Consider the following 27,997-nt stretch of genomic DNA (forward strand, 5'->3'; position numbering starts at 1 on the left):
GCTGGGGTCGCGGTGCATTCTGGGAGCAGCTCCACAGAGCCGCCAAGAGGGCCCTGAGGAAAGCCAGCCGACTGGCCGCGAGACTGCGGTCCCGCTGAGGTGGGTCGGGCCTGACCCGGGAGACAACTGCTTGAGGGAGCCAGAGGGAGCGGGCCGGCGCGGGAGGCCGCTGCAGGCTCGGCCGCCCACCCCACCGCTTCCTCACAGTGAGGGAGGAGGTTCGTGCGTCTGCCTCAGGAGGCGACGGCTTTGAAGGCATCGCTTTTACAGTTTTAAAACCATTTAACGACTAATGCTCCCACCGTTAGGAGCGACCCGGGCAGGGAAGGGGCGGGCAGGACCCCCGCTCCAGGGCCCTGCTCGCCCCGGGCGGGCGGGCGAGTCTGTGGAGGGCGTGAATGGCGAGCAGGATAGCCTGTGCGCCTTGAAGAGCGCTGGTCCTGGCTTTTGAAAAGGAAAAAAGGAAAGGATCAAAGATTCATTCTTTCACGAAGGCCTACAGGTTCCAGTTTTAGGGCATCTTATTTAACCAGTAATCTATAGCATCGCCTTTGAAAGAATGCATTTAAGCTAAATAAAGACCCCAGAGATGCTTCCACCCAGTTCCGCGCTGTGGGCAAGGAAATGCGGCCCCGCGGAGAGAACACTTGCTGGTGGACCATGGAAGCTATCGGTGGGACCAGCGTGAAATCTGAGCTCCTGACCGTGTTTTTCCCACCAAGGGCCTTCTCGGAGGTGGAGATCAGTGAAGCTCCTTGGGGCTGAAAGTTGCTTAGACGTCACGTCACTCCAGTGTAGAATTTTGTGGGTACCTGTTGCTCGTTGGAAACACTTATCACCAGGGTAGACGTGCTGCGGCTGTTCTCTGAACAAGGTTAACAGCTCATCCATGTGTATTATATGTGTCCGGGTTTTGAGCGTTACAATATAGTTCTTATACAATCTCAGAAAAGGAAACACTTTAAATTTGTAGGTTTTGCCAATTATGAACTGGAAAAAATAAGGTTTTGATATAATTCTAAATAATAAAATAAATATCTTGCCTATTTCTGAACAGGTCAACGTTGTTTTCGTACAATTTTCTGATCAGTCTTTGAAGATTGACGAGACAAGGGGAGGCCCGCTCACAGGAATTCTTTGGTAACTTTGCTGTAAGATTTAAAGGGGAAATGAGGCAGAAAGTAATCTTAGCGAGAAATGTGTTTTAAAAATGAAAGTAACAAGTCTCTAACTTTCGCCCCTGGTCTTTTGACCTATTTTCATTGAAATATGCAACACTGTACCTCTGGGTCTAAGCCACAGTCAATTCTTTGTTTTATATTTTACCTCATTCATTATAGGTATTCTTTACTAAAATGCTTCAAAGAAGTGAATTTTCAGCAAAATTGTGAAGTAGATTGTATTTGTCTTGGAACTTCGTACTTCATCTTTAAAAAAAATTCACAATAGTGAGCATATAGTAGCAATAGAAGAGAGAAAAGCAGAGAGGAAGAAGGAATGTTTTTATTTTTAACATCAGAAATCATCTTGATTAGGTCTTTTAACACTTTATAGGAGTTTGTGTTAACCATTCTAAGAGTACTTCCATTTTTAAAAGGATTAAGTGATCTTTAATGATGAAAATTTCAAACACTGTGGGACTTGAGTGAGAAAAATGTCAGGGGGCCGGAGGGCATTACCAGCCTTCCTCAAACAGCAGTAGAGAAATTGAGCTTAAATCTTTTGCTTTACTTTTACACTGCAGTTTTCTTTTCTGTTATACATAAGATAGACTCCAAAGGTACGCTCTGTGAATTATCAGCTGTAAAATGTGTCCCAAATAGAAGTCTGAAAACCAGATAATGAGTGGAAAAGGAAACTACATAAAAGTTGAGATCTTAGTAAACGTTTTATTTCATGTGAAATGATGAAAAATATATTTCTCGACTTTGAAGTGCTTTAGAGATAACCTAAAACAGCAGAAGACTTTGCTATACTTTTTGATTTTTAAAAAGTTATTATTGTCATAGGAAAGATTTTGTTTTCTGGAAAACAAAATGAAACTTAAGAACAGCCAGGAACTTTAGAAGTATTTTGTTAAATAAAGACAATATGGTAGAAATATATCTAATACCCAGGACAGAGTAGGCATTTAATACACATTGCTGGGTTTTTGTATTATTTGTACTCAGATTATTCTATTTGTGGTATACAACTGCAGGTTTAAAATTCTAGATTATATTTTGGGGTAACTAAATTGTTCTAAAATATATTGTGATGGTGCATAACTCTGTGCATATAATAAAAACCATTTAATTGTACCCTTTAGGTGAATTATATGTTATATGAATTACATCCTACTAAAACTTGTACCCCCAAAAGATTACCTAGATTATCATTAGAAAACCTCAAAGTTTAAATATCAGTGACATTCAACAGCTGATGTCTGCTAACTTGTTTTTATCATCTTATACCAACACGATATCAAATATTCTGTGATGGGTTGGTATTGAAACCCTATTGGTAAAATAGTTTACTAACTTTTTGTTGTTTGTTTTAAAGGCCTGATTGCTGAGACATTCGTTCAACAGGAAAATATGAATGACTCTAGGCAGCAGTCACTGTTCTTCATCACACTTCCAGACTTAAGCAAACTCTGTGCTGTCAGGATAATACTGAGTAATGAAGTGGTGGATACTGAGATTAGGAGTACCCAACTAAAGATATGCAGGTAAAAAATACATCTTGTAACTAAGACTTTCTAAATTTTTTGAGACCTGTAAGAGCTGTTTTAATAGTATCTCCTTTAAAGCAATATACTTAATTTACTCAATCTGTTTATATGATTTTAAAGTAAAGGAATTCAGTTTTGCTCTGACCAGGTATATTGGATTACATTTAGGGAAGGACTTAAAATACTTGAGATAGAATATCTCAGTACTGAGTTTCTATATTTGTAACTTCTTGTGTGATATTTTAATTTAAAAATTTTATAGATGTTAATCTATAAATCAGGATCCCAAAACATAAATATTTACTGAGTACCTACTATTTATGAAGCACTTTACAAGATACTGTAAACATTTTAGATTCATATTTTTAAATTTTCAGGTCAATGTAGGAGTATTTCTAAAGAGTATTTCTCCAAGAACTGTCTTGAAATATCTGAGCCAAGATAGTCTTTGAAAAACAGCTTAGTTGCAGCCTAAAGTACAACTCCATGATTACTGAGGACCCACCGTGTATTCATCTCTTAATTTGTTTGAGGCACTCAAAGAAGGACTATTAGAACACATAACAAGGTTATATCTGTAACTGAATTTCTTGGAGAGGAACAAACATTTATAAGCTAGGGGCCAGAAATAAGAAAGATGCTCTTGCCATTCCTCCATTTTTTTTCTTATTTACAAACATTTTCTTCTCCTCACTCTGTATCTTCCCACTCAAGTGCATACAGGAGTCTGTATACCCTTCCTGCTAAGGTGTAATTTGATACATACTGGAGCATTTACTTGTGACCCCCTTGGAAAACAAATAGGTAGAAAACCTTAAGACAGTTTTTCAGCTTTTGCCCTCATATTGAAGGTGGCCATGCCCTTGGAGTGAGGTGTTTTGACTCATCATTTCAGTAACTGATAAAGAGGCTGGAACAGAGAGAGCAGAGACATGGTTGTGTCAGACAAGGAAAAGCCTTGCAAAAGCAAGAACCTGCTGCACCACAGTTCTAACAAAGATAGGCCACGAGAAATAGGTTCACCCATCTCACTTTTTGATGTAACCCCACACTCACACACTCCTGGTTTTTAAAATTTGTTTCCTTGGTGATTAAAAATTTTGAAATTTTTTATATTTCCAACTCTATTCCCTTTCGTGTTTTTTTTCCCACATTTTCCAACAAAATTATTGATGGTAATTTGCATTGTGATGATTTTTGTTGTAAGTTCATTTGGCTACTGAATACTAACTTAAAACTGCTACCCACTTCATTCTGGCTTGCAAAAAGAATCCTTTTGAAGAAAAGGAATCTAATCAATAGTTCTAACATGGAGGTAATTGATAACTTCTTCTGACCACCACTTTAAAATAAAAAAAGAAAAGGAAAATGGAAGAAACAGTTAAAAGAGCGGGATTCTTCATAGTTTAGACTTTTTCAAGTCTAAACTTAAGATAGAAATGGAGTTTTAAAAGAGAATTTTTGGTTCACATATGAAAGATGTTAGGAAACAGATGTGGACAAGTTTTCATATTAATATATCCAAAACTTTATAATTCTCTCATTTCAAATCTTGGCTGATCACTTACAGTGTTTGAGGTACCATGGTAAATGTGGGGAGAGATATAGAAATCTGTGATAAAATTCTTGCCTAGAAGAAACTCAAACTTTTGATTGGAACTAAGCAAATTTTAAATGTTCTGATAAAGTAAAAACAGATAGTGAATAATCCGTTTTAAAATTAATACATTTCATCTCCACAGGCAATTGCTGTTTTTGTACCAAGATATCTTTACATCACCTGTACCTGGAATATTTACCCAAATTTGGGTGGTGATGGCGGTTAGTTTTTGTTTTGTTTTGTTTTTTTTAACATTTTATAAAGTATTATTACTAATTATTGGGAGCAATATTGATAAACAATAATTCAAGTATTAATTATTGTGCAAACTGAAGATGGTTTATGAAGACAAATTATGCTATGTTGTAGTTTGATCAAACCATTAATGACTCTTAACTTTGATATACCTGAGGTTTAAGATCCATTTTTGTGGCTCTAATTTCATATTTAGTTTTCTCTGTCATTAATGTTAAGATAAAGACTATTAATAAATAAAATATATTATAGCATCATTTTTAAAGGTAGCACAAGCTTAATCCTTTTCTTGTATTTTATTCTTTAGAATTACATTAAATATAAAAGAAGTTTCTCATACCAACAAATCTCCAATTGTTTTTGAAGAACTTAGGTGAACAGTTTTTTTTTTAATTTGGAAATTTCATTAACGTTAAAAGCTTTTTTTCTTACTTGGTAGAATCAGAAGAAATATATTTCCCAGTGCCATATATACCTAGGAATGATAAATGAAGTACCAAGAGTCTTTATAAAAATCGTATTATCCTGAGATTTTTGTCAAAAATCTTTCTGAAAGTCCTCTTATTTTGAGATTTTAATTCCCCAGAATCCACTGAAATTGACATTTATTAACAATGCCATTAGGCCATTCAAAATCTTCAGGTCTTTTATTTTTCTTCTAGGTTATATGGTTGTATGTCCATCTTTTATCTTCTCATCCTTAATGTTGTTTTTGAGAAAGACAAGTTCTTGGTGAACAAGAAGACACTAATGTATCTTATTTGTGTTCTTTTCTACCCAGAAATTTATGGAACAAGGAGGACATTGTTTTAGAGCTCTAGTTAATCCTGATATCTTTATCTTAGTAAGAATAATAAGAGGAAAATAGCTATCTAAAAATATGTTTTGCTTTCTTACAAAGATAGTACATGATATAAAAATGTTTACAAAAATACTTAAAGTAGAAAGTGGGATTATTATACATGCTATTTTGAAACTTACTTTTCATTTCCCCTTTAACAGCCTCTAGGATATTGTTCTGTGTCAGTATATATATCTTACCCATTTTTAAATCTGTGAAATATTTCATTGTATGAATGTATAATAATTTAATTATTACTTTCTAATGCACATCTGAGTCTTGTGCTGTTTTAAACAATGCTTCAGAAAGCATCATTGAAATTATATCATTACTTGTCTGGCAGTTTCTGTGGGTTAAATTCTTAGATGTTGGATTGCAGCACATTTAAACTATAATCTACATACTGCTAAATTGCACTCTGAAAAGCTTGTACTAGATTACATTTGATAAACAATGTGTTGAGATAATTTGTATTTCCACATCCTCACAAACACTAGGTATTAGCAGTTTTTACATATCTGCCAATCCGTTAGGTTAAAAATAATAACTTCTTTTAGTTTCTGTTTTTTTCATTGGTTAATTGAAACACCTTGGCCTTTTGAACTTTCCCCTTGATCTTCCACTTGTGTTCACTTTCTTTATTCATGTCTAAGACATTATTGTTTATTAAGAAAGGTATTGAATATTTGTTATATGAAATTTATTGGCCTTTTCCTTTATGTAGTTGCTGGGTTCAGGTCACTCCCAGAAAGGCTTTCCTCATTTTGCGAATGTACCCACAGATTCTATTTCAGGAAGAAAATGCTTATCACCTACTTCTTTTTCCAAGGCATAGAAACTGTTAGGATAATGGCCCTCTGCTGGGCCCTCTGCTGTATAATGTTTAAATTCTTTATGTAGTACATTATTTAATGATATATTTGTGTAAAGTCCTTTTTATAAATGTGGATTTTTGTTATAGATACCATTTTATAAAGCTGGAAAACTTAATGCCTACATTGAAAAATATGGAGCTAAGGTAAGTTTTAAAAAAGATAATAATTTCAGGTGGTATTTATACTTATTTTGTATTCCACTTCTTTTGTCATAAAACAAAAATTGGGGTATCTTTCTCAGAAGTTATTGCTATACATTTGAAAGAACCCAACATTTTTTCCCAGAGCAGTTATCTTGTGCACATTTAGTAGAGAAAGAGGGGAAGAGGCTTAATTTTGTTCAATACTTTCTTTCGTGCATTTTATGCATTTCGTGCATTTATAATCTCGTTTCCCATCTATATCTTCTAAGAAGTGAATATCCACATTTTTACAGATGAAGAAAATGAAACTCAGAAAGGTGAAAATATTGTCCACAATCACATAGCTAATAAGTAGGGGAACCAAACAGTATAGATTGTATTCTCCATGGTGATGAGTGTCTGGATCTTAGTGAAGGAAAAAAATGAATGTGTGGAGTTGAGCACCTCTCGTGTCTCAGTTACTCGGCCATGGAGGCTTTGCTGGAGCTCCCTTCACATCTCCCCCTGTCTCTGAGGCACTGTATCCTTGGTAATTCTAGCAGCCCATCCAGGCATCACTGCTGGCCTCTGTTCCAAGATTAAGTGGTGTTCGGGATAATGAGGTTTTTGGTCATCTCCAAGATGAGATGCTTTCTATAAGTTCTAGAAGGACAATAGTGCCTCAGCAATATCTGGTGGGGCTTTGAAGTTCCCTGAGAAGTTTTTGAATAACCTGAAAGCTGGTTTCAGCCATCATTCACAATCTGTGGGAAAGCAGTATTCTTTAGGAGCAATGAGGAAGTATTTTAGTTGAATCTTTTTGCTTAGACAAGTCTTTGGTCATCTAAGGAATCTGATTATCCTGAAACAGTTATATATGAACTATGAGGACCAAATTTAGAGTATATCATTCACCTAAAACTAGAACCTAGATCTTCCGGGGCCCCCTACAAAATTCTGTCCTTTATTGTGGAAAGCAGCTCTTGGTTTAGTGGAGACTCCCTTGCTATCTTACTGGCCTTCTCTTGGAGAATTTAATCTTCTTATTAATATATTGAATTAAAGGTCAAAATCATGGGGTTTTTTTGACAAATCTGTTATGAAAGATTAGATAAAATATTATTTTAGAGATGAATGCTAAAGATCAGTACAGTTATTTTCTGAGCATAAGAATAGATAACATTTTGACATTGATTTAATAAAAATATTTATACCAAATATCATCATTTTATATATATCTTAAGATTCCGAGAAAAAATTAAAAATTAAGAAACATATCATCCATAGTCCTTGTACACTAATAAAAACAATTAGTGTTTAGCATTTTCTTCCAGCCTTTTAATTCACACCTTTGACTTTATCACTTCAAGCTGCCCCATGTCCAAAATGTTTAAAATTTTTTAAAGGATTTTAAAGGTTTATAACCTTATCCATTCACCATATATCCTAGTTCCTGATTCCTACTAAGTAAATATGTTTTGTGCCCTTCACCAGACTTCCAGATCCTGAATTTCTTGTTATTCATGAGCTTTCTTCCAACCTGACATGCTTTCCCAGCCTTGTTGAGCCTTCATGATTGTTTTCAGTTTTTCGCTATATGGATACTTTCTACATAATAGTAATCACAGCAGATGTTTAATGAACATCTGGGACCCTGGGGGCATGTTTGAGGTCAGCATTGCAGATTGGTTTCATCCTGCTGCTTGGAGTCCTATTAATAATAGCCTTAATTAAATTGTCTATTGAACAGAGCTGATTCCTTCCACCACCAACAGATTTAATTACTTGCATCCTGGGAAAATTCACCAGAAACCAAATGGTACATAGATGAGGGTGGCAACCTAAGTGTCTGTCAATAGGTGAATGCATAAAGAAGATGTGGTGTGTATATATACACAATGGAATATTACTCAGCCATTAAAAGAAATCTTTCCATCTATAACAGCATAGATGGATCTAGAGGGTATTATGCTAAGTGAATTAGGTCAGACAGAGAAAGACAAATACCACATAATCTCACTTACATGTGGCATCTGAAAAACAACAAACAAAATAAAACAAAATGAAAAACTCATAGATACAGAGAACAAAGGAGGGTTACTGGGAGTGGAAGTGGATCGAGGTGAAAGCGATTGAGAGGTACCAACCTCCAGTTATAAAATAAATAAACAATAGAGATGTAACATACAGCATAAAGAATATGATCAATAATACTGTAATAACCTTGGGGACAGATGGTTACTAGTTTATTGTGGTGCTCATTTCATAATGTGTGCAAATATCAAATCAGAAACTAACATAATACTGTATGTCAACTGTATGTTTTTTTAAAAGGAGTAGATAATATTGTGAGACAGTTCTCGCTGGCTCTCTGACTATTCTGCATGCCTTGCTAGCAGGAGTGCCAGTGTTTTCTTCTGGGCTATATTTGCAAGGATGTTTGTGTAGCATACAGCCCTGGTTCTTTCCCAAGCCCTGTGTAGTTTCCTTATATACGTGTTATTCCATATGCACCTGAATATTCAAGGAGGGACTCTGCTGATCTCAGAGTGTTCTCTCTGTACAGCTCTCTCCTCTCTAATACTTTACCCTCAAAACCGTAGCTTTCTTGGCCTCTTTGGACTCTCAGTTCTGTCTATTCAACTCAGGAAGCCCACTGCCTCTTCCAGGTTTCCCCCTCCTTGCACTGCAGCCTGGAAACCCTCTTTAATCAATATGCTGGGGTAATCATAGGTTTCCCATCTCTTAGGGTTTTCTCTTCTTTGTTACTTGATGTCCTGTGTCTTGTGAGCCATTGTTTCATATAACCTACCCAGTTTTGCAGTTATTGCAAGTGGGAGAATAAATCTGGATCCCATTACTTCTATTGGTCGGAAGTGAAGGTTCTGATCTTTGAAACTCTGTACTAGTAGAGATACTCTGCTGGTTGCATGTGTGCACTACTAAATATATAATTGTTTTCTGATATTGAACTAGAATGAACAATAATGAAGAATATTATAACATAGTTCTGACCTTGTTTCCTTTGTATAGATCAGAATACAAAGTAAAGTTTAAGGTCCTAGCACAGGCGCTCTAAGAATTTAGGCTTATTGGTCCAGGATAAGCAGATAGAATTTGGCCAATATAGTCATAGTTTCAAAGTGAATATATTTTAACACATCTTTAAACTTAGAACCAGATAGGATTAGCTGTAGTGATAATTATAACATATCTGGGATAACCTAGTTTGTTAGCTGTGATCTAAACAGACATTTTCTATGAGTTTATAGGGACATATCAATTGCTGTGAATTTTCCTACATTTTGTGCTTTAATATTTTTAGATGGAGGCTCCACAACGAGTAATTCCTTTAATTCTTCAAAGCTGCCTGTCATATTCACTCACGGCTAGACTTGCTCCAACCTGGAATAAAATGGGCCATCTCTTGGTGCAAGGTGACTTTATCTCTTTCAGTCATTAGGATTCTCTGTAGTAGATTACTTCTATTATGTACATCTGTTTTTAATTTCAAGCTATATTATTTTTAGGGAATGTTTTTTAAAGCATAGCCCCAACCAAGCATTCTCAGGCAAGCCTGCAACAACATGTGTCATCTTCTTTCTTAGGGATTATATCCAAGAGATCTCCTAATGTTTCTTTGAAGAAAATGTTTTTTATTATATAATACTTGATGTTTAAAAAGGAATAAATATAAGTCATGGAGCATTATAATAAAATGAATGCAAATTACCAATATTGTTGGAACCGAAAGTTTATTCTGAATTTTGTGTTGCAGTGACTGTTTTCTAAGTATTTTATACCAGTAATAAATATTTGAGAGAAGAATTCTGTCCTTTTAATTGGAGAGATACTTTTTGGCGATTGTATTTTTTCTCTGAGCTGTCATCAGATACTCATTTGTATAAAACTGCACTTTAAAGCATTTTCCTTAGCTTTGATAATTTCACATAAAAAGGTTACATCAAGCATGATTTATGAGTTATAATAATATGGCATATCCTATGAATTTTTTAAGGAAGAGAATTTCTTTCTCAGATGGGAAAGCAAAGTGCTGTTGGTAAGTAAAAATGCATAAGTTAATAGATAAAACATTAATAGTGGTTGTTACAAAAACAGTGTTACAGATTGTTGGGTTGTTACAGTCTTGATGATTAGGTTATATCGGAGTTTAATCAGATATTATTATAATTACAGTTTCACTCAGGAAATCACCTCTAGTTCAAAATGTATTCTACCTACGTGAGAAAAAATTCAGTTCTCTTAATTGGAATTAAAGCTATATTTTGAATTTCTCTACCCAAAGAAAATTACAACTAAAAAGGAGTTTAATTCTTCAGACACAAAAATGTATAGTTTCCAGAGCCATATCATAAAAATTCTTTAGTACTGTTGTAAGTAAATACTTTATTGCGTATGAATACATTAGTCTTCTTTTCCTTAAAAAAGAAAAGACTGTCTAAAGAGACGCTGATGATCTAGAATACACAGTTTGCAATATGGTCTAAACTAATTCTTTCACTGGTGTGCTGTGTTACAGGTAGACATGTTCCTAAAGGGTAGTCCAGAGACAGCAGATAGGTAGAAATCCCGAGCCCAAGTGGGCATTATTATTAATCATGGTAGCTTTCACCACCGTTTGGCCATAGCCTTAATTCCCGTGCTAGCACCTACAATCCACAAACTATTCAATCTGAATTGACTTTCGAGCTGAAGCCCATCTGCCCTCCTTGCTCTGGATTTATGTTTAAGTTTGACAGTGGCAGTCACTGTGCTTTAGCTCTGGATGAACAGGTTCCTTACCTAAATTTAGTTCCAGCCCCAAACACAAGCTGTAGGAGACTACAGCTGTTGGAGATTCAAGATGCCAGTTTAGAAGAACAAAATTCCTCACTCCTGCGTTAGAATGTTTTCTTATAGTTTTACTGAATGTAATATTATACAGCAAAACTGACAAATTATAGATGCATAGCTCATTGGATTTAACAAGCTAAACATATCCTTATAACCAGTTCTCAGATCAAGAACATTACCTGTACACCAGAAGCCCCCTCATGCTTTTTTCCAGGTGATGCTTTCTAATTTGTATGAGTAATTTTAATTATGAGAAAGCAAGGTAGAAGCCTTGGGGCTCTGTGAGGTCTGGAATATATCTGCCTGTGTATTCAAGGACATTTGTTAGTAAGACTGCAGAAGTCAAAAGCCTGGCGCGGTACCCTCTTCTAATGTAAGAAGAGCCTTCATTTTTCACGCATAATAGATGTCAGACTTCTATAAGGTATTTACTGAGTTTCCTTCCCAGTTGTGGGATATCTCATCTTTCTTATTGTAACCCTGCCCTACACATTACATATGTGTTGTTTCATGCTTTTGTCTTCTTTTAGATATCTCTTCAGTAGACAGTCAAATATTATAGTGATGATTTGAATTTTACCATTATTTGAAAAATTGATTCTTAACTGTTTCTAACTTGAATAAATTGTTAAAGTAATTTTTTTGTTACTAAAATACTTTCTTTAATAGGATGGAGTAATAATTCCAGAAAGTTCACAGATAAATATTTTATTTTCAGTGTTAGACATCAATGTAACAGAAACTCAAGTTTGCCTAAGTATAGAAGCTTACACGATCAGACTGCCACCACCTCAGGTACCACATATTTTGATTTCTATAATTAATCTACCTATGCTTATTATATAATTAATGTAGTTTTTATTATTACTGACATGCTAGTAGGTTTTAATTTTTAACAAGAAGAGTGATATGAAGGTTTTTTATTATCAAAATCCATGTTATTAAATGCCTGATGTATTGATATTGTCCTAAATCTTTTTAACCAAAGAAAACGTCATTCTGTCAATTTAGTGCAGATCTAATCATATTATTCTCTTGCTCAAAAATCTTTTTAGGTGGCATTCAAGACTCCACAATCCTGCCCTGCCTCAGCACCCACTACTTGCCTCTTCTTTTACCTCCAAATGTTAAAAGTGCTATTTCAGCTTGTACTAAATGTAATTTCCCCCATTGGCATTATGATAGGTTTTTATTTTTACATCTATTTTTACATATAACACTTTTTTCCATCTTAGTAAGGTTTGTCTTTTATTTTGCTAATTTTCACAGCACCCAGCATAGAACCTTACACATTATTGGTAACTGAATAAATGTTATCTTATTTCTTCCATGACAGTGGTTCTCAACAGAGAAGAGTGGAGAGTGAAATGAGTGATTTTGTTCCCCATGAGACATTTGTAATATCTGGAGAAATTTTTGGTTATCGCAAAGTGAAAAGAATGTGTTGCTAGTGGCATTCAGTGGATAGAGGCGAGGATGCTGCTAAAAATTCAGTAGTGCACAGGACAGCAACCCCACCCCAACCCCCACAAAGAGTTTTTCAGCCTAAATTGTCAGTAGTATCCAGGTTGAGAAATATCAGGCATAGGACAGTTGACTCTTCCTTTGTTTAGAATGCCTCTCTGATTGGCTATACATTCTGCTCATTCTTTAAAGTCTAGCTCAGATGCTACTCCATTCATTTCTCTTTAATTTTTTGATTACCTGTTATGTGGAAGCAATAGGAAAGTCAAAAATTAATAGGATCTACTTTCTGGCCCTCAAGAATTATGTAAGCCAGTAGGAAAGCTGACCTGAATATAAATAGCTAAACTTGTTACCAAGTCCAAGCTCATACTGCTTGCTGCATGATAGGCTAACAAATTGAGAGAGGTATGGGGTAAGGAGTAGTGACTTTATTCAGAAAGTCAGCAGACTGAGAAGATGGTGGACTAGTCCAAAGAACCATCTCACCCAAGTTGGAACTCAGGCTTCTTTTATACTAAAAGGGGAGGAGGTGTGGCTGGTTGTTGCAAACTTCTTGGTGTCAGAATCTGTTGTTCTTGCAACTGCCGACTTACGTCAAGGCACAATGTTCCTGTAAACCTCCAACAAGACAAATATTATTCTCTATTCTCTTTTTATCTATACATGAATGAAAGTGTTATACCTTTAAAGGTCAATCCTAGGAGTCAAAGCCATGAGAATGGGCTGTCATGTATATTTCAGGTTTGTTCTTCTCTGTCAGAATGGGCAGCATCCCATGATATCTTGTACTGATGAGGAACTTTTCCACAGCTCCAAACTCAGTGTGCTCTCCCACCCTCTTAAACCTTCACGCTATTCTGCTCCATGCTCACATATTTATTTGTATTTTTAGAGTTATGCTGATTGTTATATCCCCAACTTGCTTTGTAAGGAGCTTCTGAAGGACTAATACTGTCTTACTGCCCTTCGAATTTCTACAGATGATACTTCTGTTTTATATACCTGAGTTTTGAACCAATTAGAGAATGATGAAAAAGAGTAAGGTGTATAGAGATCAGAATGCCATCTTTATTACTAGGATGAGAATGTAATTCATCATCCAAAATGAACACTTTTAAGAGTGAAAGGGACACTAATCTTATGGGATACTGGCCTAATGTGTATGAACTGGGCTATGTTAAAACATAAAATAAGATCAATCAAAATTGTATTTATTAAGAGTTTATTGTGCACTAAAAATCAGTTTGAATTATATAGTGAAACTGTGGAAGCTGTTAAATCTTTATAATGACTGGTTATAGCAATGGAATTTTCAAATGAAGGGATTGATTAAGAGTTACATCAGTTTGGAACACAATTTAAATTTCCCTTATGATGTTTGGAGGCATTTACAAGAAATAATCTAAGTTAAATTTTGCTTGTGTTGCAGAACAAGCTAAATTAGGTTTTGCCTTTGTGACTTAACTGGTTTTGTCTGCCTAAGGAATTTTCAAGTTTGGTCTCCACTTTATTCATTTTAACTGATATATATGGTCACACTTTTTATTACTGAAAAAGGAAAACAGCTATTGGAGAATGTGACCTATTGGAACTCTAGAATTAGGTAGACTGATCCACCACTTATGGCAGGAACAGAAACCCACGGATTCCCATGGGAGATCAGACATCAGATCAGATAGAAGACATCTTTTCCTTCTAGAAGTTTTTATCTTGGTCAGAAGAAAAGGCATTCACACACAAAACTTACCAGGAGAAAGGAACATGTACTCAGCACTGGTTAAATTCACACACCTAAAAAAAAAGTCAGTGTAGGCTTAGAACCCCATAAAAATCCCCAGTTCTGCCCTTATTAGCAATGCCTCTTTGGGCATATTACTTAATCTCCTTGGATCTCAATGTTCTTGTAAATTGGGAGTAATGATACTAACCTCATATGATATTGGGAGGTTAATGGGATGAAGTACACCAAGTGTACATAGTAGAGGTTCAGAAAGGAAAGCTATTGTTATTATTTTATAAGTAAACTGAGACACAGAGATTAAGTAACTTGTTCTAGGTCATCATGTAAGAGATTCAGGATTTAGGTTTTGTCCTTCCATTTTGTTCTTTCTGCTATACTATATCCTACTTCTTCACCTAGCCTTGGCTCAAATTTCTGTGTCCCATAGAAGTGCTTACCTAATAAGTATTGGGGGAAAAAACAATTAAATATCAGGTTTTTTGGCAGTAGAATATCAAAGTAATTATAGGAATTGCATTTCTGTAGGAGTTCAGACAAAAAGGAGATGTCTGAGGAAATTCATATTTGAAACCTTTGGAACTTTGACACAGTTTTCCACCTTCCCTTCTTAAAATCATCTCCTTTTTTGATTTCTCTGAAACTGATTTTTCCCCCCATGTTCTCCTCCACTCATTCATGGCTCTTCTTTCTCTTATCCATTGTAAATGTTGCTGGTCCCAGGATTCTGTTTGAACCTTCTTTTCCTTTTCTTAGCAAACTCACCCATTCCAGTGATGAACCTATACAATGATACCTCCCAAACATTCTTGATTAATTTCCGCTTGTCTGTCCTCTCTTAGATACTTTCACATGAATGTACTAATAGTACCCAGACCCAGTTATGTCTAAAACTGAGTTATTTACTTGTCATGCTCCCCAACCTCAACTCTGTACCTCCTTTGAATTTTCTCTTTTGATTGATGGCATCAACAGCCAATAAGGTACCCAGCTAAAGACTTCAGAGTCCTCTTTGCTTCTTGAGTATCTCAATATTGCCCAGCGAAAATCAAGTCCAGATTCTTTAGATTGGCATTATATGAAGTGATATTCATGGAGTATTTTCTTAACACTATGGCTTTGTTCACATAAGGACACATAAATATTTGTGAAGTAAATAAATGCAAAGGGTTCAAAATAAACCCTAGATAAATCAGAGTCTCTTGGGTTATCTGGTGAAGAGTTGGGTGGTCTTCAGAAAACTCTAAGTTGAGGAAGACCAATATAGACTAGTTCTAGTCTCACAGAGATCCCTGCAGCCGTTGGCTTGAGTCTCTGAACAATATAGACATACCCAAAAGGATATAAACTCAAGCTATGTAAGTTGGTGTATGTGAGAACCTATGAACTGCAAACATTTTGACCTGATACCTATATTCCCTGAGTTCAATTTCAGTTTCTGTTTTCCCTTGAATAATCTGTTCATCCACCTTCAGCCAGTCTTTTCTGATGCTCATAGCCATCCCTGCACTGACCATCTTTTTCTTATAATACAGCTTAGGTGACTAACCTCTTAAGCATAGAACATCACAGTACAAGATTTATCTCCAGTGCACAGCACAATAGGTATCTTTTCTTTCTTAGCGTCTTCACAACATGATCAGCACTTATCATCTTCCCCTTCCCACATCTCTATTTTTTTGCTCTGCCCTGCTCCCCATTTCCATTAGTCTAATAAATGCAATAAGAATTCAGAGAAGGATAAGTCACCAAATGTGAGGAAGTGGGTCTAGATCTAGGCCTGTAAGACTGGTATGGTAGGACTCAGATAAATCAGAGTGGGGGCAATGCTTTAAGCTAGTGCATTACTGAAATGCTTATGACTTGTCCAGGCAATAAAAAAAATTGGCCAGGTTAGCTGGAGTTCATTGAAAAGCAGTAGGCAATGAAATTAGAACATTGTTTCCCAAAAGATGTATGATGATAGGGGCAAGGGATTGTGAACCATCCTCTCTAAACATGATACAGTGTCCTCTCACCATTAATCCTTTATTTTTCGCCTCCCTTGGGGTCTCTCCGTTATCTCTGGCTCACTGTAAGAAAATGCCCCAGGAACACGTCCCATGGTGAGAAACCTGTAAGAGGCAAATTGTGGTGCTGCCTACAGGCTTAAATATCCTACAGATAGGACACCTAAGGACCAGGGGAAAAAGTTTTTCAGGACATGGAAGAGGGATACAAAAAGAGAGTGGGAGTCTTGAGTATTGGCTGTCCTCTCCCCTCCAGAAGACCAGGTAGAGGTATAACTCCCTAACACATTCTCCAGTTTAAAAAACAAAACAAATAAATTTAGTTGAGATGCTACACTGACAAAATGTAAATACCTTCCTTTGGAAAGAGATTCAACTTCCCATAAATTAACGTAACTAGAGAAACTGAAAACCGGTTCAAATAAATACAAAATAGGAGCTTTGGTTTGGAAGAGGAAAGGCATGAAATGTTTAATATGCTGGATAGGGGAGAAATGGTCAGCTGAAACATTGATTACAATATATAAAGTGGTTATGTATGATTCAGTGTAATTTAGCCTTTGAAACTACTTTATAACTGACTCTGTGCGTGTATAATAAATCTGTGTTTTAATGTTTATTGTGTTTGCCAAATTCTTTCAAAGGCTTATGCATTAAAATCTTATTTCTATTAAAAGCTAAGAGAATTTGATATTTCTCGGAGTATTATAAAGGATTTTGGTACTAACAAGAATGCTGTTATTGAGGGACATTCGATTTTAAGCAACTGGTGCTACGTTTTACCAAGGTGAGCTTTCAATTTGTAGTATCTAGGGTGGTTCAAGACACAGTTGTTTTCTCTTATTTTGCTTCAACATTGATGTGTGCAAAAGTATAAACCATTTATGTGAAGTTTTGAAACTGAATTATAACTTTAAAAGAGTATTGAAGCAATATTGTCATACTTGCAAAAGCCATAAATTTCCTTTGTCAAATTACTAAAATAATTTTATTATACATTTACATTTTTATTAAGCCTGGTTTTAAAAGAGTAAATGTTCTAGAATCTCATTATGAAATTACAACTTTTGTAGTAATATCAATAGACCCTTACAAACTTGTGCATATAATTGATTCATTATCATTTTATATGAGCTAAGTTTTAAGTTTGTACTATATTCAGGAGGAAAATGGCTTGTTACTAACATAAATATGTCTATTGGCATGAAATTTTAACCTTTTTAGGAAAAAGGACTTTACATAGCAACATATGCATAATAATTTGGTCATTGAAGCAGAGCAGATGTAGATAGGGAACATAGATTTGACTACTATTCATTCAACTCCTAACAGACTTTTCCCTCAAGTCTAACAATTACCAGGCATACCTCTGTATAGAAATATTACTCATTATTTTGTGTTTATAACTGGCATATTGTTTGCATCAGTTCAACAGAATTTCACCTAACAATTCTAGCTGTTAAGATTTAAAACAATGTGTATTTGGAACTGGGAGCAAGTGAGTAGCTTATTAGTTGTGTGTTAATAGTTGCTAAAACTTTTTGAAAGCCTTCTAAGTCACATAGTTAAACTGTATCTAAGCATTGGCTCATAATATTTTACCAACTCATTTTTCATAGTATGAAAATGGGACAAATAATAAGTATTCTTCACACCATACCTCCTGACTGTCCTTTTCACTCATATGAAGATTTGCAGGTGCACTGGGACGACCTGGTAAGGAATAGAAATATATATTATGTTGAAAGTTACTTGATTTTGCTTCTTGTAATTTAACCTTAAGTTTAGTTTTCTCTCAAAAGAATTTCCACGTTGTTCTTAATTTTTAGTATGGCTATAAACTTCCAGAAGATTGTGGAAATATTCAAATATACTGCAGCATCTACTTCAAAATGATAGGAGGAAAGATCTTCATGTATCCTTTACAGATGCCCTCTGCCTACTTCATCGTCCAGGCTTCCCTGCCCCTGATGTCGTAATCATTTTCAGCCTTCTTTAAGTTCAAATGGAACTACTTTCTCTATAATTCTTTTTATCCAAATGAGTATTTTTGTTTTCCCTAGAATTTTCCTATTTTTATTTGAGGATAAGCTAAATAATGATGATTTTCCTCCTTAAACACTACTGCAACAATTTAGACAGCAGAAGAAACTTTAAGTAGAAAAAATGTTTACATGATTCCTAGTAGAAAGTAAGAAAATAATCGTAAGATTCTCCTTAGCCAAGGGCTCCCTCTCGTGGCATTATGGATATTATTGAAAGGGTAGAATAAAAAAATTAGTCATTTAATGAAACTTTCTTTTTGGAGACTATTTAATTTTACAGGCAAAGTTTAGAGGACTTCAGTTGCACTTAATGTGCTCCACTGAATTAAGAAAATGTTTTTCTTAATGTTATTTTAGAAAATCTACAAATGAATAGTACACAAGTGCTCAGGTGAAACTCTTCCATCTTAGTTAGTACTAGTTTCACCATTCCTGCCTCCTTGTATTTTGATTAGCTGGAGTTTCCAAATGGAATAGGGAGGAACCTAGTGTTCTTTTTCTATATTCTACATTTCCTAACCCAAATCTTAATATAAAGTTAAGGTTGACAGGTGTCAATTATTCCTCTTCATTAGATGCCAAGACATTATTCCAGGTCTTCAGGATATTTTTCATCAGACTGCTTTTCTCAAAGAACTTCTTTCTGAGCTTGAATACAATCTATATGTGTTGTTTCTCTGCACTAAATTTTTATTGCTCTTGGAAGTGCAACCTGTTTATTATTTATTATAAACACTTTTAAAAAATAACCCATAACGGTCATAGTGTCTTTTTTATAAATCACTTTTGGGATGTCTTAGCTTGCCAGTCTACATAGAAAGCCATAGAGTAAGGATACTGTTAGCTGTCTTTATTGTGAGTGTTAAAATAGAAGGAATTGGGACTCCTGTGAGAAAACATAGTTTACAGCTTTGGCTAATGTGGAATGAGCAATGTAGAAAGTAGGTAGGATTTAGTTATGTGTGCCTTTTTGGCATTCTATTTTAAGATCTTCTTACTGTCATTAAAAAAATGCTGTCTCTTATCTGTAAAAAAATGTTCCATTTTTCTTTAACATTGTTCAGATATCCTCTCAGTTGCATCAGAAGTCAGCCCATACAGTTCTTTCCAAGGGTAGATATGGAAGGTGTGTTAAAAAGTTTTCTTTCAGAATTAAAATCTAAACTGCCCCATATATGTGGATTTCCCATAAAGATGACAACTAAACCATGCTACTACACACAAGAACTAACGAAAGTGCATCTACAGGTAAGAAATTTCATGTCCTACCAAGTTCTCTAAGACATGCTATGCAGCTGTATTACTTGGATCTCTTTCCTTCAGTGATGGACTACCTAACCCAACTGCTTTTATTGTGTATTATCTCATTTAATCATCAAAATAGACTCTGGGGATAAAAATGTTCTCAGTTTTGCAGAACAGGAAACTGAAGCTTACAGCATTCAAATAATTTAACCAAAGCCATATAGTTAAATACATTGCAAAATTAAAACTAAATCCCAGAGAATCAGATTCTCAGTCCTAAAATTAGAAAAAGTTTAGATTTGTAGTTAAGAGCCAAGGCTCTAGAGACAGGCTGCCTACATTTGAACCCCTTACTACTCGTATAATCTTGGACATGTTATGTGATCCTCTTGTGCCTCAGTTTCTCCTGTTCTAAAATGGGGCATAGTAGTGGTGGTAATAATAGCTCTTGTCACAAATTGGGCTCTCTAGGAGGCCTACTCAGAAATGGAGTCCAGTGCGTGTGGTTTGTTGAGAACTGCCCTTGGAATTAACACCTGCGGATGGCAGGGAAGGAAGAAGATTGGGTAAAGGGAGAAGTCAAAAGCAAACCAGGTGCTAGATAGCCATGCCAACCTTCTGAGGAGCACTAAGGCTAAAGAAGCCCAGCACCGTAGTTCTGCAGTGGCCAAAATAGCCAGGCCTTTATATCCCTTTTCCATCTGTCATTGGATCTGGGCCACCTGGAGGCCAGCAAGTACTAGGGTGATGCAGGTCTCCGTAACTGAGGAAGACCCTGCAGGGGCCAGCTGCCAAAGGTGGTTTGCTCACAGCATCCTGGCAGTGGGGGAAAAGCCTTTTCTTGAAGGGGATCTGGTTGGCACATCATGTGTCTTTCCCAGTACTTCAGAGGGTTTTTTGGTTTTTGGTTTTTGGTTTAGGATTAAATACTCCTACTTAGAACATTTCCTTGTACTTAGTGAGCTCTCAATAAATGTTACTGCCTATTATTGCTACAACCTCATGTTTGCTCTAAAATTCATGCAGTGCCAAAAAGAATAAATTTAAAAAGTGAAAAATAAATTGATCAAACTACTTGATAAAACTCAACTGACTTTTAAAAAATTAAATTAGCAGGAGTGCTTACCCAAATTAGCTTTTCTTTCTTTCTTTCTTTTAACTTATAGGCATTCTCGAAAATACATAAATACTGTAGTATAATGAACTCTCATATGCCTGTCATCTAGCTCCTCCTTGACCTGTTTTGGGGTTGAGGGGTAAACTGTCGTATTTTAAAACGAATCCAAGATATGCTGTTATTTAATCTGTAAAGACTTTAGTATGCATCTTTTTTGATAAGAGATTTTTTAAATTATTTAACAATAATTCATTGATATCATCTAATACTAGTTCATACTCCAATTCCCTATTTATCTCAAAGATTTATTTTAGAGGTTTTGTTTAAATCATAATCAAGCAGAGTCCACATAATTTCATTTGGTTGTTATATCTTTTAGATCTCTTTTATTCTGTAACATTACAAACTCCCTTCCCTTTTGTTTATGATAGTTATTTGCTGGGAAAAACTGGATCGTTCACCCTGGAAAATGTCTCATATTCTGGATTTGAATGATTGCTCCCTTATTTATGTTATGTTATCATATCTTTTAAACTTAACACATTCTTCTAAGCCCCATATTTCCTACAAAACCTGTAATTTAACTGAATTCTGGTTCAACTGTAATCAGGAAATACTCAGGTGATGCAAGGCACAGAACCAGATTTTAATAGATAAAACACATTTGATCCATCATTTTAGTCAGTCCTCAAATTGTATCTAATCATTACCTCAGTTCTATGCCTCCATTAGATCTATATTCATATATAAATATAGGTTAAAGATTTTGGTTTCCTTCTATAATTTTATGTTAATGTACAAAGATACATAAATTGTATATAAAGTTCTAGAAATTAAAAGTCAACTAAGCCACATCTGCCAGTGACACCTGGCAGAATAATGGTAATAATGTGGTAAAGCACGTGGTTTCTGTTAGGCTACAACTTCACAAAGCTTCAGTTTGTTGCCCACTTAAGTATTTTAAGTTCTGTGAATTATTTATGATTTCATCTGCTGTTTACAATAGGCCCTTTTATCATCTTTTTATAAATTTTGACTATAAGCCTAGAGGTTTCCCCCTTTGGGCTATTTACTGTATTTTAGAAATTGAAAGAAAGAATAAATAATACATTGACAGGCTTGCGGGAGAAAACAAGCTCCTAGAAGTTATTTCCTTCAGATGTATATACTGAAAGACAAATGAAGATGAAACTGGGTATGAATATAAGCATTTTTCAGACACATTCTAGATTAAGTTTCATGTCAGAATACAAGTAATCTAATCTTACACAAATCTGCCTATAATGAGTTTTTCTTTTGGTTTCTCAAGTAGTATGTTATTTAAAAGTTACTACAGGGGGTGGGAAGGGACAGACTGGGATTTTAAAATGCAGAGTAGATAAACATGATTATACTGTATAGCACAGGGATCTTGTGGTAGCTCATAGTGAAAAAAAATGTGACAATGAATATATATGTTCATATATAACTGAAAAATTGTGCTCTACTCTAGAATTGGACACAAGATTGTAAAATGACTATTACTCAATAAGAAAAAAGTTAAAAAAATAAATAAAAGTTACTACAATTTATAAAACCCAAGGGACGAAAAAATAGCCATTCTTTGATTTTCTATAATTGATTCCAATTTCGTTTTTGAACCATTTTTTCATCAAATGCAAAAAATTCAATCTAGACACTTTGAGATGACTCCATCACTTCTGAAAAAAACATAAAAAACATTTTTTTGAGGTAGAGTTTCATTCAGATTTAAGAATCATTCTCCCCATAATAGCATCTATGCACAGGGGAAGTCATACATAGGCTGAGGGCAGTGGTGTGTGGTGAAGTGCGTTTGGTGTGTTTGCCTAATACAGTTCACATCAGGAGAACAAATGCCCTAAGCTCTGTTTCTGGACACCTACCAAGCTGGTGAGCGGACACTTGGGCCTATTCTAACTCTGCGACTGAGAAACCAAAGGCATTCATAAGTAAAATTCTCAGCAGAAACTACAGAAGTATGACTTTATCTCACTTCTTCCTTCCAAATATTCTTTCCAATCAATTGATTTGTTGATCTTAATTCACATCCTGAACCCTAGCTGCAAAGGAGAAAATGTTCACTTTAGATTTCTAGGCTCTAGAAGGAATGCTGGAAGGAGGGCGGAAAGAGTGTTGAACACCAATCCGTTCATCATGTCCATCACATAGTCACAGTTGGGTGGTCGAGGGGAGACGAGATGCATTAACTTCTTGATTTGAATTGGTCTGACAAAAATGTTGTACACTGTTTTCTCCTAGCTCCTTTGTAGAGGTGATCTTCTTATCTTGACATGGTATCTTGACAAAAATGTTGGTATCTTGACAAAAATGTTGTACACTGTTTTCTCCTAGCTCCTTTGTAGAGGTGGTCTTCAGAAGAACAGCTGCGTCCCTTTTTCAGTCTCTTCAGAGCTACATGTCAAACCCTGCTATGGGTTGAAGTGCCCTCCCCACCCCAAAATTGATATATTGAAGTCCTAACCCCTAGTACCACAAGATGTGACCTTGTCTGAAATAGGGCCATTACAAATATGATTAGACACTGGAATATGTGGGCCCCTAATCCAGTATGACTGGTATTATATAAAGGGGAAATTTGGATCCAGACTCATATGCAGGGAGAATGCCATGTGAATATGAAATGGCCATCTCCAAATTGAGGGAAGAGGCCTGGAACAGATTCTTTTTCATGGCCGCAATCTTGCCAGCACACTAGCCTCCAGCAGAACTTTGAGACAATACGTTTCTGTTGTTTAAAGTGGCTGTGTTTCTGGTGGCAGTGGCTTTGTTAGAGCAGCCCTGTCGAACAGTGCAAACCCTTTGTTGCTGCGTGCTTTTCACTCGGCCTAGCAACCTCCTGGCGTTATAGACCAGCTCTTACTTCTCAGTTAGCCCCTGCATCCCTTCACTTGGGGTCATGAAAGTTGGCTGGGTCCTCTTCTGTGCCCTCTGAAAATTAGAGAGACATAAAGTGGGGTGCCTTCTTGCCCTACTGACGTGGATAAGACTCCACCTTGAGAAGTCTACAGACAAAAATGAGCCCAATCACCTACTATCAGCATCACCCCAAACCTTACCCAGGATTTTCTTGGGAACTTCCCACTTCTTCCAGAAATACTCAGGGTGGGAGAAGGAGCATTGTCCTCTGTGGTGACTTTGTATTATGTCAACTTGAGTACACTATAGGTATGTGTCCTTGAATTCCTTTTTTACTAAATTTCCTTTTAGTTCTGGCTTGGGGTGCCACATGATTGTCGGGAAGGTAGAGGCAAAACAGGAGCCATGTTCACACTTAAAAGTCTGAGTGAGGCCAGTATTGCAACTCAGACTCATCTGGGATAAGCTCTGGCAGCTTGTTGGTGTGGAGTAGGAGTTTTGCCATGGCTCCTTCCACCCCATCCCATCTCCTTCAGCTTTCTAAATCCTGCGTCAGGTTTCTGTGTGGCTCCAGTGCCAAGCACACCAGGTCTTCTCTAGACCACCTGTACTGTGACGTCAGAAGCTTGAAGCTGGTAAGAAGCAGACTGCTCTCTGACATCTATTCCATTTTGAAGGTGGCCCCAGATCACATGCCCTTCTGACCAGTGACAACTCTCCTCTCGTGGAATAGTCTGTGTTCCCTCCTCTTGGGTCTTGGCAGGCCTGTGACAGAAGTGATGCCATATGACTTCCAAGATTAAGTCATTAAAAGAAAAACGGCTTCTACTGCTCTCTTGGGACACTTGCTTTACAATGTGTGAGGGGACCCAGTCCACATGAAGAGGCTGCTACAGTCCAAATCCTACTTATTCTGAAAGGCCTAGTGTAGATGCAACTACCTCCTCCATTAATTTAATTTATTTGAATAAATATTTTGTTAGTAACTGTATGAAGGATTTAAGAATGTGAAGAATGTAAGAATAAGAAAGTCATGATTCATACCCTCAAAGAATCTAGCATCTTCTTGGGGAGATTGAACATGCACACTAAAGAATAAGACCGCTACCTCGTCCTGTTTTTTTGGGTGACAAATTCTGATAGCAGATCCTTGGGGAGTAGAGAGAGATAAAATGGAGATAAGAGGGAAAGGCCTTCTGAGGAAGACGACAGCATGCATGCAACCGTAGGACAACAGTAGTCGCCACGTGTGTAGCTTTTATAGTTGATATATAGAATTTGGAACATAACTTCATCTTAAAATATTATCTTGAAAGGGTAGTATCAAAAGAAGGATACAAAACATAAGAAATATACTCGTCTTCAATAAGGCTCATTTGTTTTTTGTTTTTCTTTACCTGTTCTATATATTATATTCTTATTTTGATGATATTTTATATCTTATTTCTTTTCCATTAAGGACGTTATTACATTTTCTAAATTTCCTAATCTTTATCCTTTCAGGAAAACAAAGTCAAGCCGCCCAACCTAACCACTAAACAAAAGTTCAGGTCCTCTCTGGCTCAGCCCCCTTCCACAAGACCTGCCCTGGTTCAAAATCTTCTACCACATTTCATAGCTGCAGACCACAAGGTGGAGCTTTCAGTCAGCCAGCCGAAGTCCTACCTGCCCTCAGCTTGGCCCCTCCAGCCAGAATCTGTTCAGAGCACAAAGAAGTCCCTGTCTGGCAAGACAGCACAAGTGCATCTGGAAGTACCAAAGCTCAGCAGAGTAAATACTCAAGTCCAAGACACAAATTTTAGCTCCCAGCATAATATTGCCCCTAAATTCATACCAGTTTTCAAAAATCAGTCATTACAGATGAACAGAAATATCTTAGAACCTGACAACCTGAAAAGAAAACAGCATATTGTTACAGAATCTAAGTTGTTTTCACTTAAAACTAGCATGACCCAGTATGACAAACCAAATTTACATCCAGCTATTCAAAAAAGATCTCATCGCAGCATTCAAATGAATGCTAGAAATTTAAATCTGAAGACTGATAGATCTCTGCAAGGAAAAAACACCGAGTCCTGTGAAAATGCGACAAAAAATCCCCCTTCTGGTGGAAAATCATCGACTCTGAGTTTAAGTGAAAGTAAACCACGATCTAATAGTTCAGTATTTCAGACATCAAATAACAATTTAGGTGTAATAAAAAGTGCTGTTGACTTCCAAACGAATGGAAATGAAAATTTGACAAGCAAATATATAACACAAATTTTAGGGAAAAGCCATGTGTCACTAAAAGTGAAAAAACAACCACACATTTTTGAGTCAGACACAGAAATGGAAAATCCCCAACTGCTACAGCAACAATCAGTTGGTCAAACTGAAGAAGTTGGTGTCAGTGACCATCGGTTCACAGTGAGCAGAACAGCCCACAGGTCTAAACGGAAACTGTGTCCGGACTCTTCAAAGTCTTCGAAGAAGCCTCATTCCAGTACTGTCCAGTGTACACAATCCAGCTCTTCTAGGAACCAGGTAAAAAAAATACTTTAATCTGGTGGTGTTTACCATGTGATAGACCTTTAAAACCCTAAATAAAGATTTAAATAATTTGCCCCAAATCATTCAGAAACACAGTAAGAAACAGAGTATCTATTCTAAGCCAACTGCAGGTGTACAGTTTATTTATAACAAAATGTGATTCTTCAATCTGGTTACAGATACATAACGTGGACAAATCAAAACCTAAGAAATCTCTCATCATTCCTAAAGCTTAAGACATGGATGTGAAAGAAGAAACTATCCACCAGGTAACTTAGGTGATATCTTCTGGTTTAGTTTTTATTACATTATCCAAATTGGAATTGCCGAGTTTAGGGATGCCCAATCTCGTGTACCAAGGGAACTACTTTTAAATTCCTTGAAACCTTAGAATTAGCAAGGAAATAGTAAGTGGTGGGGACAGCACAGCCCTTGGCTAAGGACTGTGCACAGCGACTGTGCACAGCATCTGTGACGTGTTGTAAAGCCCCTGTAGAGGGTGGAGGAGGAGAGGGCGCCTGTCGCCGGCTCCCACCCTGTGCTCTGGGGCCTTTGCAGGCTGAGGACAGGGCACAGCAGCAGCACACTGCCCAAAGATACAGGATTTCTCAGCTGTTAGGACATTTGCCTTTTGGACTCTGACCCAGGATAATTACCCTTAAATGATGTTTCAGAAGTTAATCATTAAGTTAAAGTTTACTCCGAAAAATTGTGCAGTGCTGGCTAAAGTTAAACTTGACATTTAGCTGATAATACTGAGTCCACAGCCCTGAATTCACAAAACCATGCATCTGGAAATTACATTTGATTCTGTTCTGCCATCTGTTTTATTCTAAGAACAAACATATTACTAAAATATCCACAAATCATTTTTTTTACATAGAACTGTTGGAATATTTTCAATTTCAAGTTCTTTATGAACTGACTAGAAAACATTTTCTTCTTTTCTCTTCCAAATGCTGTTTCCTTCTATAATTAATAGAATTTTTAGCCTGATTTGAATTAACCAAAAGATACTTAAGTCTATTCTCATATATTTTATATTGTTGTGTTTCATGTAGTTTTTGATATCTTACTATATATGCAGTCAGTAAGTGGTTGAGGAAAAGATGTATATGCTAGAATGCCTTAAAATTTTTTATTTTCATTTTTATAAATAAATGAAATGTACTCTAGATTTCTGTTGTTTAAGAAGTATAGCACTTTCTCACTTTGAATTACTTAAGACCTAGCACAATTCTTTACAATTAAAAATAATTCCATCAGCTAGAAAGAATAACATAATGAGAAAAATAGGCTATCATTATAGAGAATTTCCCCCAAATATAAAATTAATATATACCCTTGTAAAACTTTTAAGTAATACAAAACAGTTTCAAGAAAAATGTTTTTTAAAAACCCGCCTGCAATTCCTCTTTGCAGAGATAACCACACTGGAGAGTGGATGGACATTTACACGCACTCCTGTGAACATGGAATCAGGCTCCATCCACTGCTGTGGAAATGCTTTTTTTCACTCAACAGGTTTTTTCATAGTTACATAGTATTTCTTTGCATGTGGGTGTAATGTATTTAACCGTCCCAACTGATTGACATTTAAGTTGTTCCCAACTTTTCACTATGACAACAATGTCATATTTAGTCTTGTGCAGATCTTTGCAAATATCCAGTTATATAGTAGTTCTG

At 36.1% G+C, this 27,997-nt stretch overlaps 1 protein-coding gene across 1 annotated transcript; it reads left to right on the forward strand.

Annotated features, from left to right (window-relative positions):
* Nucleotides 1–45: 45 nt before the first annotated feature.
* Nucleotides 46–27,989, forward strand: C28H18orf63 (chromosome 28 C18orf63 homolog). The gene is made up of 15 exons (XM_010998891.3): nucleotides 46–99; nucleotides 1,058–1,140; nucleotides 2,542–2,710; nucleotides 4,456–4,534; nucleotides 6,371–6,427; nucleotides 9,732–9,843; nucleotides 10,425–10,466; nucleotides 11,979–12,055; nucleotides 17,152–17,261; nucleotides 18,094–18,190; nucleotides 18,304–18,389; nucleotides 19,584–19,767; nucleotides 25,283–26,305; nucleotides 26,491–26,580; nucleotides 27,734–27,989. The coding sequence occupies exons 3-14, from the start codon at nucleotides 2,577–2,579 to the stop codon at nucleotides 26,545–26,547; spliced, it is 2,058 nt and encodes a 685-aa protein (XP_010997193.1). The 5' UTR covers nucleotides 46–99; nucleotides 1,058–1,140; nucleotides 2,542–2,576; the 3' UTR covers nucleotides 26,548–26,580; nucleotides 27,734–27,989.
* Nucleotides 27,990–27,997: the final 8 nt, after the last annotated feature.

This window comes from Camelus dromedarius, chromosome 28, assembly GCF_036321535.1.
Source record: "Camelus dromedarius isolate mCamDro1 chromosome 28, mCamDro1.pat, whole genome shotgun sequence".
NCBI lineage: Eukaryota > Metazoa > Chordata > Mammalia > Artiodactyla > Camelidae > Camelus > Camelus dromedarius.

Coding starts and splice junctions, on each gene's coding strand:
- C28H18orf63 (XM_010998891.3), top strand. CDS start 2,577: ATGAATGACTCTAGGCAGCAGTCACTGTTCTTCATCACACTTCCAGAC. Junction 10,467..11,978: donor GGGAAAGCAAAGTGCTGTTG/GTAAGTAAAAAT, acceptor TTTTATTTTCAG/TGTTAGACATCAATGTAACA. Junction 19,768..25,282: donor TAACGAAAGTGCATCTACAG/GTAAGAAATTTC, acceptor TTATCCTTTCAG/GAAAACAAAGTCAAGCCGCC.